Source organism: Onychostruthus taczanowskii, unplaced genomic scaffold (assembly GCF_017590055.1).
Source record: "Onychostruthus taczanowskii isolate IOZ18803 unplaced genomic scaffold, ASM1759005v1 scaffold1, whole genome shotgun sequence".
Taxonomy (NCBI): domain Eukaryota; kingdom Metazoa; phylum Chordata; class Aves; order Passeriformes; family Passeridae; genus Onychostruthus; species Onychostruthus taczanowskii.
Genome location: NW_024496525.1, coordinates 34,956,386 through 34,969,591, shown reverse-complemented (window position 1 = coordinate 34,969,591; position 13,206 = coordinate 34,956,386). Strand labels below are relative to the sequence as shown.

Sequence of the window (13,206 nt, the reverse complement as noted above, 5' to 3'; positions counted from 1 at the left end):
CCTGCCAAACTGAAAAGTGTATTCCATCCAAAAGCCATTATCAAGGAGATGTACAGAGTATTAGTGTAGCAGGATGTTTGCTTATCTCAGAGGCTTTGATTTACACTCGTGATAACACTTTACTCAGAGTTCCTCGTCTTTAAAGAGCAAGTTCAGACATGTGTTTTTGTAAAAGTGACGCTCTGACTCTTCTGGTGCCCCAGCATAATTAATTCTCAGTTATTGTAATTTCTTAGCAGAGATCTTACTAAACAAGGCCACAAGATACAAATTATGGGGGGGAGGGGTGGTGAATGTCCTGATGATTCTCTCAGTGCTCTTTCCCTGCAGAGTGCAGATTCTCAGCTGAGTCTGTCAGCAATCTCTCACAGTGATAGCGCTTCCTCAACACAGTCCCTGTCGCATGGAGGGGTGCCAGAGCTGCTCGTGGGACTGTCATACAATGCCACTACAGGGAGGCTGGCAGTGGAGATGATCAAAGGCAGCCATTTCCGAAACCTTGCAATTAATAGGCCACCTGGTAAGTACTTTCACTGCTATTAAATACCACCATTGAGCCAAAATTTGCTTTTTTATTTTTTTCCTCAAGGTACTCAGCTAGAGCGTTTCTGAACTGGGTTCCCTTGCAGAGCACCTGATTGAAAATTAAGTATTATTTCAGTTCCATGTGCTGATAAATAGTACAGGGCAATTGGATGGAATCATCTGAAGGCTCAGCTGATGGGACAATTATACCGGAATATCTTCTTTATTGCTCATACCTTTGCAATATCTGATTATGGCAAAAGTGCTGCTGTACCCAAAGCACAGAATTCTCAGCAGATCCATAAAAAAAAAGCGAGAAGCACTTTCCAAGCATTTAAATGTTACCATGTGACCCACAGAGGCCCTGCCTAGTGCCATTAGGTGTTTCCCAAGGCTACACTTGGTTTAGTCCCTTGCTGTGCTGCTGAGTGCTGGGTGAGCTGGTGCTCTGGACCCTTTGGGGACCCTCCTGCCATGAATCCTCCACTACTGCACAAGGAAATCTTCTGCAGAAATAAGATTTGAAAGTTGTTGAAACAGCTGAGTTCCCTTCCTCCAGTCCTAAAGGGAGAAGTGGAAATTGCCTCAAAGTAGGTTTAGTTGGCACCTGAGCTGCAGTAAGTCCTGGAGAAGGATGGTGCTGGTAATGTCCATGATAGAGATGGAGTCACTGGCATGGTTTGCTGCTGGTTGCCTCATTCAGGGGTTGAACAGGAGTGCTTCATTCATCTCCTGCTGTCCTTTTGCTTCCCGTCTGAAACCAGCAGCAAATGGCAAGGTGAAGCAACCTTTTTGTTTGCTTTCTGTGATGTGTGCCTGCTTGTCAAAGTAGGTAAACCTTTGGCAGTTCCTTGCCTGCTCTGGATCTGACAGAGTATCTCAAGCTGCAAAACACTGGAATTGCTTTTGCAAGATGCTCTGCTCTTTGGTTCAGATCTAGCAAAATATTTATGAAATATTTCAGTACATGGATGTGAAAACTCAGGTTTTACACTAAACTATGCTGAAGTGGATTACAGAAATAATCTGTCATCAATCAGTCCCTTGAGAATTAAGGGCAAGTCTGTGCAACAGTAAAACCCCTGACCCCAGCCTGTGCAGCCCTCACTGTCTTTTATTAGCTGTGACAGCATACCTCTCCACGTGGGTCACTTAAAGGCATGTTCTTGTTTGCATGTACATATTTTAATAAAATTTTAAATTGGGATCTTTTTTAGTAATTTAAAATGAAGGTAGACTAAGGCAACCATGCCCCAACAGGAAAGCTCTCCTGTTTATATATGCTGCAGAATAGATACATCCCAAAGTTTTACCCTCAGAAATGAAATTAAAGTAGTCACAATATAGGTCCAAATTATTTTTCAGGCATCTATAATGCCCACTTCATTTTCCCATTAATAAAATTTCATCCTTTCTGTATCCAGATGATACAGACCTGTGTCAGACCAAGGTCTCTCAGGGCTAGATCAACTTTTAGGTGAAACACAGAAATCCATAAATTATTATAGGCAAACTCTGAACCTATCAAAATCTGCTTCTTTTATCCTGAGTCACATTGTCGCTTCTGCCTTCTGAATTGTTCTTCTGTGCCTGTAAAGCCTCCAGTAGTGTGGTGAGAAAAAGAAAACCCAGTGAAGCGGAAACTGAAAGAAATTAAAAAGAAGGAAGGGAAGCAGCCCTTGTCTTGGTGCTGGAGTGGCACTTCACTGATAACCCCCAGGCACTGCAGAGCAGTTTGTTTCTGTCTGAAACATGCTGCTGGCTGAATGAGATGCTCAATAAGTCCTTCACAAAGTGAAGCTAAAACTGTTGAGCCCCTTTCTGGAGGGTGAGCAAAGAGCCCTTGTGTTTTCTTAAATAGGTGCTGTTTGAAGTTCTGTTGTTTGAGGCTCAGAGGGAGTGATTTCTTTAAAGTATCGTGGAAATTTTGGATATAATAGCACCATGGAACACTTAAACAGCAAGCCTAAACTGCTATTCAGGGCAGCCATTTATGGTAAGACTGAAGGGGCAGAATTCCTCTCCATTCCCAGCCCTGGATACACAGACCCTGTACAGGATCCATATGTGGTCCTGTCAGCTTTTAGGAATGGCAAAGGAATTTTGAACAACAGCAAAGTCTCCAGCTGTTCTTTTTGCCCACCTTGACCCTTCTCTGCCACATGTAGACCCACACCATGTGTGCTGCCTTCTTGGCATCCTTGCACAGGGATTTCTCTGTGTGCACAACAAGGAACTGGACTGGGGCATTGGTGATTTTAGGTGTTAAAGACTGCAGAGGCTGAAACAGATGGTTTTATAAAGAAAAGGGAGATGGTGCATGTCTCAGTGTTTCCTGGGCACATTTTCTCCTTCACTTAAACCTTTCAGCAGAGTCAGGTAAATGTCAAAGTCATGGTTGCTTATGTGGGTAATAAACGGGTTAGAAAACAGCTGGGCAGCTTAGAGAAACTTAAATTGTGCAGGCAGTGTCTTCTCTTCAGCACACGTATCTGGGATTTAAGCATGGTTTGGTCAAATATAAGTGTCCAGATATTGTTGTGGGGAGCATGCTGAGTTACAGGCCTAGGCCTACATTCCCTGATCACACAAATAGATCCATTATCACTCAGAGCACTTAAGAGCACTCAAGAGTGTGGCTCCAGCATCGGACTGTAAATTATCTGGGTGTGCCAAAAAGCCTCGTGCAGAAAAGCATCCACAGCTTTGTCAGATGTGGATACTGTTGGTATTTTAGTGCTAATGGCTTGTGTGCTGTGCACCTCATTCTCTTTGCTTCTTGTAAAAATCATTAACCTGTGCTAGCATTGTAGGAGTTCATATTTTGGTCTGTGGTCTTTAATCTTCTTAGAACAAAATGCAGTGTGTTCATTTAAAGGGTGTTTATTATTAAAAAAAAAAAAATCAGCAAGAGAAGGCTACACCACTGGCAGAAATGTCTTTAAAAATTTATAACCAGTTACATACTATGTGCATGGAAGTAATACCTTGGGATCACAGTGATGGACCAGGAATCATTTGAGCTAGTCAGTGCATAAGCACAAAGCACAGAAATGTGTCTGCCTATGTGATGCTAAACCTTCATCAGCTGCTCTGCTGGGGGCAGCTCTGTCTCCTCTAATCCAGCCTTCCTTCTGTTCCCTTCTGCATTTCTTTTGGGGTTTATGTCTGTGTGTAATGTGATGTGAGAAGAACTATTGTGAAGTTATTCCCTCGCCTAAGAAAAGTCCTCCAAGCTTTTTGGCAGCTGCAGAATTAATCACACATAATAATTGCATCCGTGCATGATCATTATTATACCAGCAGCATATTAACCCCATTAAACAAATACAATAGCACTGATGCTGGAAAAGACAGGAGGGGAGAGAACAAGCTATCAGGATTTCTATGGGGAACAGGAGAAATTCTTGAAGTAAAGACTTGTCTGAAAACAAACAGCTATCTGAGCCACAGGTAACAATGCCAACAGGTACAGAAAATGTTCCCATAGGAAAATTAGGATCTTTACATTAGGATCCTATTTGCTCTGGGATCACAGTGCTTGAAAGCCACTAGAGGATTTTATTTTATCAGCTTATTTTTGAGGGAAGAAAAGTTATTATCCCTGTTACATTCCTGGAGAACAAAGGCACAGGTTAATTCCTTTAATTGCTTCAAAGCAGGCCAGGAAGTTGAATAAAATAAATTAACTTTTAACCTGCCTATCTTGCTCTGAACAGGGAACTTGCTTGAGCTCCTAAAGCTTTGTGATTCATATTCCTATGTCATCAGTAATAGAAGAGGGATCTGTGCCAGGGCAAGCTGGGATGGATTCAGTCCTCCAGACATTGGATAACAGAGGAGTAGATGTGCTGGGAAGCTTCTTGCTGCTGAGTGCTTGCCAGTGGATGACAGTGAGACTGTAGAAAACCACCTCTCCTTCTGCACATTCTTGTTGCCCATCCATGAATATAGCTGGAATAAGCTTATAGTAAGAACAGCTGAGGAAGCTTTGTTCTGGGTGGAAAAGATGAGGCCAGATGCAAGGAGCCCCAGGAGGATGTCTCAGTAATGAGCAGCTGGGCAGTGAGGTGGAAGAGGAAGTGTGGATGAGTGTAAGATATTGCATGGGGACACAGGTGGAATTCAAACGTGATCTGGATGGACTCAGAGCCACTTGGGAGTGAAATATTAGGCTTATGGTAAATAGCTGCAGGAAAATGTCAACTCAAGGGTCACCAATAGCAGTGAAAAAAAACCCCCAAAGTTAAGGTGGACAAAATGGAAAATTGGTATTTGATTGTAAATACACATTTGCTGGTGTAATGAACACCATTTGCAGTTCTGCCTTCCTCTGTTCAAACAGAATATGGCAGGACTGGAAAGATGTGGTGAGGAGTGTTGGAGACAATCAGGGGAATGGGAGCAGCTTCCAGCTGAATAGACTGTGCCTCCTACGATGCTACAACAAAAGGAGGTGGGGGTGGATTCACGGAGGTCTCTAAGTGTCATTGAGAAAGTGAATTAACAACAGAATTCACTGTCTTCTGAGACAAAACCAGAGGATGGTAAAAGGAAGCAAGGAGGGAGCAGGTTCTGAAGGGGAGACAGCTCTTCACCTGAGCTGTAAAATTTCTCCCTACAGAATGCCATGGGTGCTGGAAGCCTGCTTCAGTTCTGTGCAGCACAGGAGAAATCCACAGAGAAAGTTCCACAGAGGATTGTTAAATACAAAGCCTCTGGCTGAGGAAGTTCCTGAGTCACAAAATCGCTGGGGATTTGGGAGTATTTGTGAGAGAAGCAGCAGATGCCATATTTTCATGGATGTACTGCTGTGTGTGGTGCTGGGTGCTGTTGGGTGGATGGGGTACAGCTCTCCCAGCACATGTGGGGCCTGGGACTGAGCAGGCTCAGGAGAACAGGTGTCACAGTCAAAACAAGTGAAAAAGGGACTTTCAAGGAGCAACTGTGAGATTTTTGAGGGGGATACTCCGTAATAATTAGACATCCTGGGATAGTGGGTGGTTATCCAGTAATGTTTTCAATAGCTTTAGTTTTCTAAAAGGTCTGTGAAAAGCACAGTCCATTATACAGTTGCTGGGTATAGAAATGAAGATTTTTCTGAATCAAAGGACTGCACTTGAAGTGGATGGATGCTGATTCTTTCCCATGGCTGTGAACAAGAAAATTCATCCCCTCCTGAAACAGGCAGAAGAAAAAAGCCATATCTACAAGAGTGGAGCCATCCTAATTCCAAATTTCAGCTGGAGCTGAATGTTTAGTGGGGACCTGCAGTGGCAATGCCGAGCAGCAGCAGCGTTTGCAGGAGATCTGATCACAGGCTGTGTAATCAAGCCATGCCCGTGGGCACTGCTGCTGGAGGTGACAAAAGCCGGGCTTAAGCATCCTTACATCCTGCTGCTCCCGTTGCTGGGCAGGTGTGCATCCCTGCCTCCTGATCTGCTCGGCTGTGCATCCCTGCTTTCTCTGGTAAAGCTCCAGCCCCTCTCTGAGGGAGCAGCAATGCACTGATGTGGGAAAGAGTAGAAATGCCCTTATTAGAAGAGAGTCATGTTGTGTATCCCGAGAGGTGTCTGTGCCCTGCTTTAGCTGTGTCAGCCCGGGCTGAAGCTGCACCTCCTCAGGGCTGGGGAGTGAACTGGCTCTGCAGCCTGACGCCAGCCCAGGAGAGGGCTGGTGCTGTGAAATGGAGTGGACATGGGGTGTTGGGGCAGCAGAGGAGGATCACTGAAGAACTGAGATCCTGGGTGCTCCAGAAGAAGCTTTCCTTCCTGAGAGACCTGTGCAGTTGCTTCCAGGGAGCCCTGATCTCCTGCCCCTCTTGCATGTCACTGATGCCAGCAATTTCCTCCTCCTTCCAGAGGACCAGGGCTTTCTTTTCTGCTGCATTTTAAATTAAAGGCACTGCTGGTCTGTTCTCTTATGACTCACATGTTGTGAAGGTTGCCAGATCCCAGCCTCTCCCCTGTGAGAGAGCTGCCAGCCCCGGGAGAGGGAACCTGAGAAGAGGCTTGGTGGAACAGGGAAAGGAAAGTTGGCTTCTCAGCAATGTAGTAGGCAGCTCCCAGCTCTTGTATGATTTATACAGTAGGCCATAAACTGCCTTAATCCAGACTTTCATGACGTGGAGTTGGGATCAGAAGCTTGGGTCTAATCCTCCTCCCTGCTATTTTACTGATCCAGCTGCAGTGAGCCCGGCTCAGAGCGTGAATGTTCAGTGTTCTGCTGCACTGCTGGTTGAAAGGGGAGGGAAAGCCAGCACTAATGGTCTTCTGGGCCTCAAACTGAGCCCTCACGTCGAGCTGCCTGTACAGAGCAGCACAGAGTCGAGCTCTGGGGCTGCTTTGCCACGCGGCGCTGCCGTTTATTATGTAGGCTGGGAGCGTGGGCTTGCCAGCTGGGGGAAATTAAGCTCCAGGCCCAAGGCTTTCTTCTACTGTGACTGTTATTAGTCTGGATTGCAGCATGCTGACATGGTTATCCTGCTTTTGGAAATGAGCTAGCTTGCCTGGAGCGCGGGTGGGAAAGTCCGCACGGCGCTGTGCGGTACCCTGCAGTCCTCAGACGTGAGGGGTCAGGAGTCTTTGGTTGTTTACTTCCTTTCTAAATATAAATTCAAGCAGGGGGTTGGATGCTTTTGTATTTGCAGTGCTCTTGCTCACGGGTCAGCTTTACTAATAATGGTGGTGCTCAGTTAGTGAGAGCAGAACGCTCGCTATGGTCCCTGCTCCAAAAACAGGAATGCATAAATTACAGTTGATTATTCCCCTGAGTTGTCATTATCAGTTAGTTCTCTCAGAAGAATCATGACAGAAATGGGTCATTAGAAGAATCCTGGAAAAACTGATTGCCTTTGCAGATGAACTCTCCAGAGGTGTTTGATGGTTGACGGAGACAGAGCAGTCTGCACGAGGAGAGGTTTGCCCAGCCCTCTGGACTAAGAGGATGCAGCACAAGCCCAAAATGTGTCTGGCTTATTACAGCATTCCTTGATTTAGTGCTTTTCAGTCTGGTATTAAATGCTGAGATGTTGATATTTTATGTACACTTGGACATTGGGCAGTCTACTCATACCAGAGAGGCAAGATAAGTTCAGAGTAAAAATGCTCTGAATGCAGCAAGAACTTCTCTTCCAAAACCTGTATGGAAAGGAGAGCCTGGTAGATGGGGTGCTAAAATTGGTCGTGGCAAAATTAGACTTTGTTCTTGAATCTTCACAGACTTCTGTGTAACCGTGGGCAAGCTGCAGGCTCAGACACTCCCAGATATTTAGAGGTCTGACTCTTCCTCATGTCAGTGAGACGGGTGCCTAAACAGAAGGTGAGCATTTTAAAGAATGTCAGCCCTAATCTCTTTTCCTTTTGTGCTTGATGGAGGTGGCACAAAAGTAAACACTGTGAAGAGCACAGAGTGCTGAGACACACGGTAATGAGGCCATTACTGAACCTGAGCATGTAATTAGGTGGAAAATGTTTGCCTTCGTAATGAATAGATGCTCTTACACATACATTCCTCAGTAAATCGTTGAGTTCATCCTTGCTGTAGCTCCACTAATTTCACTGTGTAACTGGGGATGGATTTTCTTTGGCAAAGTCAACAGGAGGGGAGAGCTTTCCATCCCAGAGGACCAGACTGGATCACAAGAAAAGCTGTGTTTTCTGATGAGATACCCAAAAAGATGCTGCAAAGAGCACAATGCAGAAGGGAAAACTACAATCTTAAAATTTAGTTAGTGAAGCAGAATAACAGCTCAGCCTTGTATGTACCAACTCTGCAAAGCAAATTTCAGATGCTAAATATACAATCCACACCTACTCTTTTATTTCTGTTCAGGCAAGCTTGATTCGTTTGGCTGGTAAAATACACCCAGTGGAATAAACTTGAGGAGAATTAGCTGCATGATTTAGTTGACTTGCACTGGTTTTGTGCCTGTGTTTTCCTGGGGGTGAATAGGACTCCTGGTATTAGCTCTGCCCTGAGCACAGTCTCCTTCCAGCCTGATCCAGAAGATACATGCAGAATCCCCACCCACCTTGGTACTGAACAGATGGGGTCTTGGTGCAGAATTATGTAGAAATATGACATATATTAAAGAAAAAGCCAACTTTTCTGACTTTAACTCACTGGTGGTGTGCTGCCCATTTTCCTCAAAGCCAGCTGTGTTATCCCTCACTTGCAGAAGCTGAGGCCTCAGTCAGGGATGTGACATCCTGGAGTTTATGAGTGTAAGACATTCATCCATTCATTGCCTACAAAATTAACTGGGACACGCTGAAACAGTATCCATGATGTGCTTTAGCTGTGGCACTTGTTTTGTGTTAACACCTAAATCATCTGTACTGGTATCACTGTCTGCTAGATCAGTGCTGAATTATGGCATCTGCTTTTTGGATTATGAATTGGTTGACTCCTTTGGGCACTGTTCAGATGAATGTGCCTGCAGTTAGGTGTGATGAATCTCACCTGAGCTGCCAGTACTGGTGAAAGTCAGAAGGAAGTATGACAGCAAGGTATACTAAAAGTAAAATCTAGACCTCAGTGCTTTCCCTGTCTTCTGAGAAAAAGAGATGCAGGCATGTGTGGGACACCTTTCCCTAAAATAGCATAGGAAGGTAATGCTGGGTTGGTTGTGGAAAGAAAGAAAAATTTTGAAGTTCAAACAGAGAATTGTATAAATTACCTGCTAGTTTCTATTCAAAAATCAGCCTGGTGGAATTCTTCCAAAATTTTGAAATCCCCTTTTCAAAAAAAAAAAAAAAAAAAAAAAAAAAAAAAAAAAGATGAACACATTAAAAAAAATTCATAAAACTCCTACTTATCTTCATTTTCAGGGAGTTGCCTGAAGTCTAGACCAGCTGCCAGGACTTACACATGAGGAGTGTTTCAGTGCACATTGTGGTTTGTCAGTGCCAAGTACAGTGACATCCCTACAAATACTGTAGGAGTTGTGTCTGGTCTCACATTGAGTCAAGCTGGAACAGAGGGTCCTCTCTTGGGCTTTGTGTTCCTGATGGGCCTGAAGTTGTTACAGATTTCAGTCCCTCAACACTGAATATTACAGTGGAAATTAGTCTACCTTTCAATAAAGTGGTTTTTTTTTTTTTTTTCCTTCCCAGACACAATCAGGAAATTGAATCAAAGCTTTTCCTTTCTGTGTGACAAGCTGGTCTTTGCTGGCAAGATCCTCTTCATCCCCAGCGTTATGCTGGGAGCCAAGCTGGCACCCCCAGCTAATGGCTGGGCTGAACTTTCCCCGCAGTAACTCGATAGCTGTACAGCTGTGCAGGCTCACAATTTGCTCCTTGATTGTCAGCCTCCTGACAGCTTTTTCAGTGGAACAGTTTGAGAGGAGCGGGAAGCCCTGCTTTGGAGACGTGGAAGTGTTTTCACACCTGAAGTGTAATTTCACACCTTGTGTTGCTCAGTAGATAAGTGCGTAAAATAGCACATCAAACGGGAACAGAAGAGGACAGAAATGCTGCAGACAAGAGATGGAGGCTTGTTATTTATTTCCTATCTTCAGCACACTCTGAAATAATACTCACTTGCAGGAACCCAGGCACAGATTATGGAGAGGTTAGCAGAGGACTTGTCTAGCCAAGCAATCTGTCACTGTCATGTGCAGAGCAAGGTGAAAACTTACACTGAGCTGTGTCTGTGGAGCCCTGGGAGCTCTGACACCACAGTATTATCAACCATGCAACAGAGGAGAACTGATTAATACAGGAGACAGCAGGAATTTAAAGAGTAGATTTACAGGAGCACTAAATTGGACCATCCTTTCCTTGTATTTGCTAAGCATGTTTCACTCCTTGTATGGACTTAAATTGTAAATAAAATTGACCCACCAAAAAAGTAATATGAGAATTTGGAAAAAATATGAAACTATTATGGAGATCAAATAATTTCACTGTTTATGCAGGGTTTTTTCCCCTCCTTTTAAAGACCCTCATTGTTTGGTATCTCAAACAATAGATCATAGAGAGTGGTGGAAAGGCAAGGGCAGCTGAGGGAAGCCTGGGTAAGACAGCCCAATGAAGCTTGATTTTTAGGGAGAGGAAGGGAAGGTGGAGACACCATTTGAAGTGGAGAATCCATGGAGATGCTCATAGTTTTGGTTAGACAGGTTTGCTAGGACTGGACACCTGATATCCTGTTCTTTCCAAGAGAGTGCTGTAGGCACAAAGTTTGTGGTGACTGGGAGTGGGGCTGTGGCTGAGCCTCATCCCCAGTGGGTGCAGCTGTGAGCAGCACTGACAGCAATGAGCCATGGAGTGCCCGGGGCACTGACCAACCACCAAAGGGAGCAGAGGCACACAGGGGCAGTGCATGAACGTGAGGGGTACAAAAGGTTGGGCTAAAGAACAAGAGAAGCAGTCTTCTGAAGTGACATGATGTTACTCTGTATGGGCAGATGCCTGAAGCTTTCTGAAATTGTATGGGGATACTCTGGGTATCATGGCTGTCTTGACTGTGATATATACTGCAACAGAGTGGGGCTGAAACATGCATCAGTTTTCTCTTCTCCTCAGCTGAATACGAGAAAGTCCCAGAGATGCTTTCATCTTCTGCTTCTCATCCCATGGATTTTACCATGAACGCCATCCAGCCCTCATGTGCTGTTCACTGCAGACTAAACTGCTCTGCTTGGATGGTTTTTGGGGTGTGTTTTTTGACTGCCTGGGACTTTCATTTAGCTTGTCACCTGCCCCAAACATGTCATTTCCTCTTTTTTTTTTTTTTTTTTTTTTTTTTTTTTGTCTTAGACACCTACGGAAAGCTCTGCCTGCGCAACTCGGTGGGTCAGGAGATGTCTCGCTGCAAGACCTCCATCCGCCGGGGACAGCCCAACCCTGTCTACAAGGAGACTTTCATCTTCCAGGTCGCCCTCTTCCAGCTCTCTGACGTCACCCTGCTGATCTCCATCTACAACAGGCGCAGCATGAAGCGCAAGGAGATGGTTGGCTGGATCTCCATGGGCCAGAGCAGCAGCGGGGAGGAGGAGCAGAGCCACTGGCAGGAGATGAGGGAGTCGCAGGGGACACAGGTCTGCAGGTGGCACACGCTGCTGGAGTCCTAGTGGGGACCAGGGCAGCCTGCAGGTCCTGGCACAAAGGGCTGGCTGGCTCCCCTTGTTCTCTGCCAGCAGAAACCAGCTCTGGCAGGGCACGCAGCTTTAACCTGCCCGCTCACCGTGGGTATCAAAGGTGGCAAGGCCTGGGAAGCAAGTTTAGTTCTTGCCTTACCATCTTGCCCTGCATTTTCTACATCCACATAATCAACCCTAGTGAGAAGCAGTGGGAATACTTGGAAAATCCTTTCCTTGGACATTGTCTTCCTCATTTTTCCGTCGGCTTAATCACCACAGACTGATTCTGATGTGATGCTGTTTTCTTCTGGGGTAAACTCTCACTTCCCCCTTCTCCCTTATTTATATTAATGAAGTTTGCAAATACTCTTGCCGCGCAGATAGCTCCCAAAAAAGCTAACCTGCATGCAGATCACATCCTCTCCCTTTTATTATCATGTTTCTAAGTCCTAGAAATAAGCATTTGATACCACTGTAGACTGGATGATATATTTTTCAGGCAGCATGAGAAAGCACTCTTGAATTCTCTGTCAACTTTTAAGTGCCTAGACATTCCTACTGTTCTCCTGTACTAACAATTGATATAAGGACTAAACACTACTGGTATTTTTAATTAAGCACCCTGTGCACCTGTTAGCCTGCATTGATATAGGTTTGCACAAGAGATAACAAGCATCAGTTTTATATTGCATTATACAATGCATGTTTAGATGTTTACTTGAAGTTATGGCTTCTGTCATCACAAATACCAAAAAAGACCAGAACAAACTGCACAGCCACCTTTGTGCCTGACTCACTTCTTTCTGCATCCTTTTGCCCATGTGTTAATGTGATTTTTAGAAGTGAGGTTCGTTCAGAAAAGCATTCTGTGAGCATTACAGGAGAGGGCTTCAGAACTGTGGTTTTTCTGTGATTCAGCAAAGCACTACTCAGTTTGCTGAGGGCTCTTCCTCAAAACTCCTGTAATATCTCCTTGGGATAGGGAAGGGGACTGGTTCTGGCATGCTGAGCAGTAGAGGATGCCAGACCACGTCACCTAACCTGGGGAAGGAGCTCTCTTGCAGGCCAGGAATAGGATCCAGGGGGCTGCTGGCCCTCCTGAACTAGCACTGGAGAAAAGAATTGAATTGTTCTTCCTGCCTCCAGCTGAAAGCAATGCAAGGAGCAGTCTTGCTGGATGAGGTGATGACACTGTCACGTGGTTACTTTTCAGACTACACTGTCCTTTTCCATTTTAATCTCTTTTCCTGTCTCTGTGAGCTGAAGTCATGGAGATGATGGATGGAGGATGTGTCCCAGTCTGCTGCTTGGCTAAGTTTTGGTTGTTGCAGTGCTGTGTGTGACACAAAGGAGTAGGTTCCTCCTCAGTGGAATGCAGGCAGTGAGGTGCTGAGATCTCCAAATGCTATCAGCTGCCCAATCTCCCATTCCCCACACTCTCTAGGAGAGGACTGTCTTTTCTCCACTCCTGCTGATGACAGCAAGACACAGGAAATATTTTGCTGAAGAGGTTTGTCTTTACTGAGTCACTTCAGGGTTTGTTTTTGCCATTTACAGAGACCTGGCACCAAATTCTGCCTCCTCCTGCACCA

General features: G+C 45.1%; 1 protein-coding gene across 1 annotated transcript in view; it reads left to right on the top strand.

The window, feature by feature from the left end:
• The window catches only part of SYT16 (synaptotagmin 16), a 96,421-nt gene extending 84,732 nt beyond the window's left edge, over positions 1-11,689 (top strand). Inside the window, exons 5-6 of the mRNA XM_041419496.1 lie at positions 331-520; positions 11,292-11,689. Coding sequence (XP_041275430.1) covers positions 331-520; positions 11,292-11,605 — 504 coding nt within the window. The 3' untranslated portion in view covers positions 11,606-11,689. The remainder of the gene's footprint in view (positions 1-330; positions 521-11,291) is intronic.
• Positions 11,690-13,206: the final 1,517 nt, after the last annotated feature.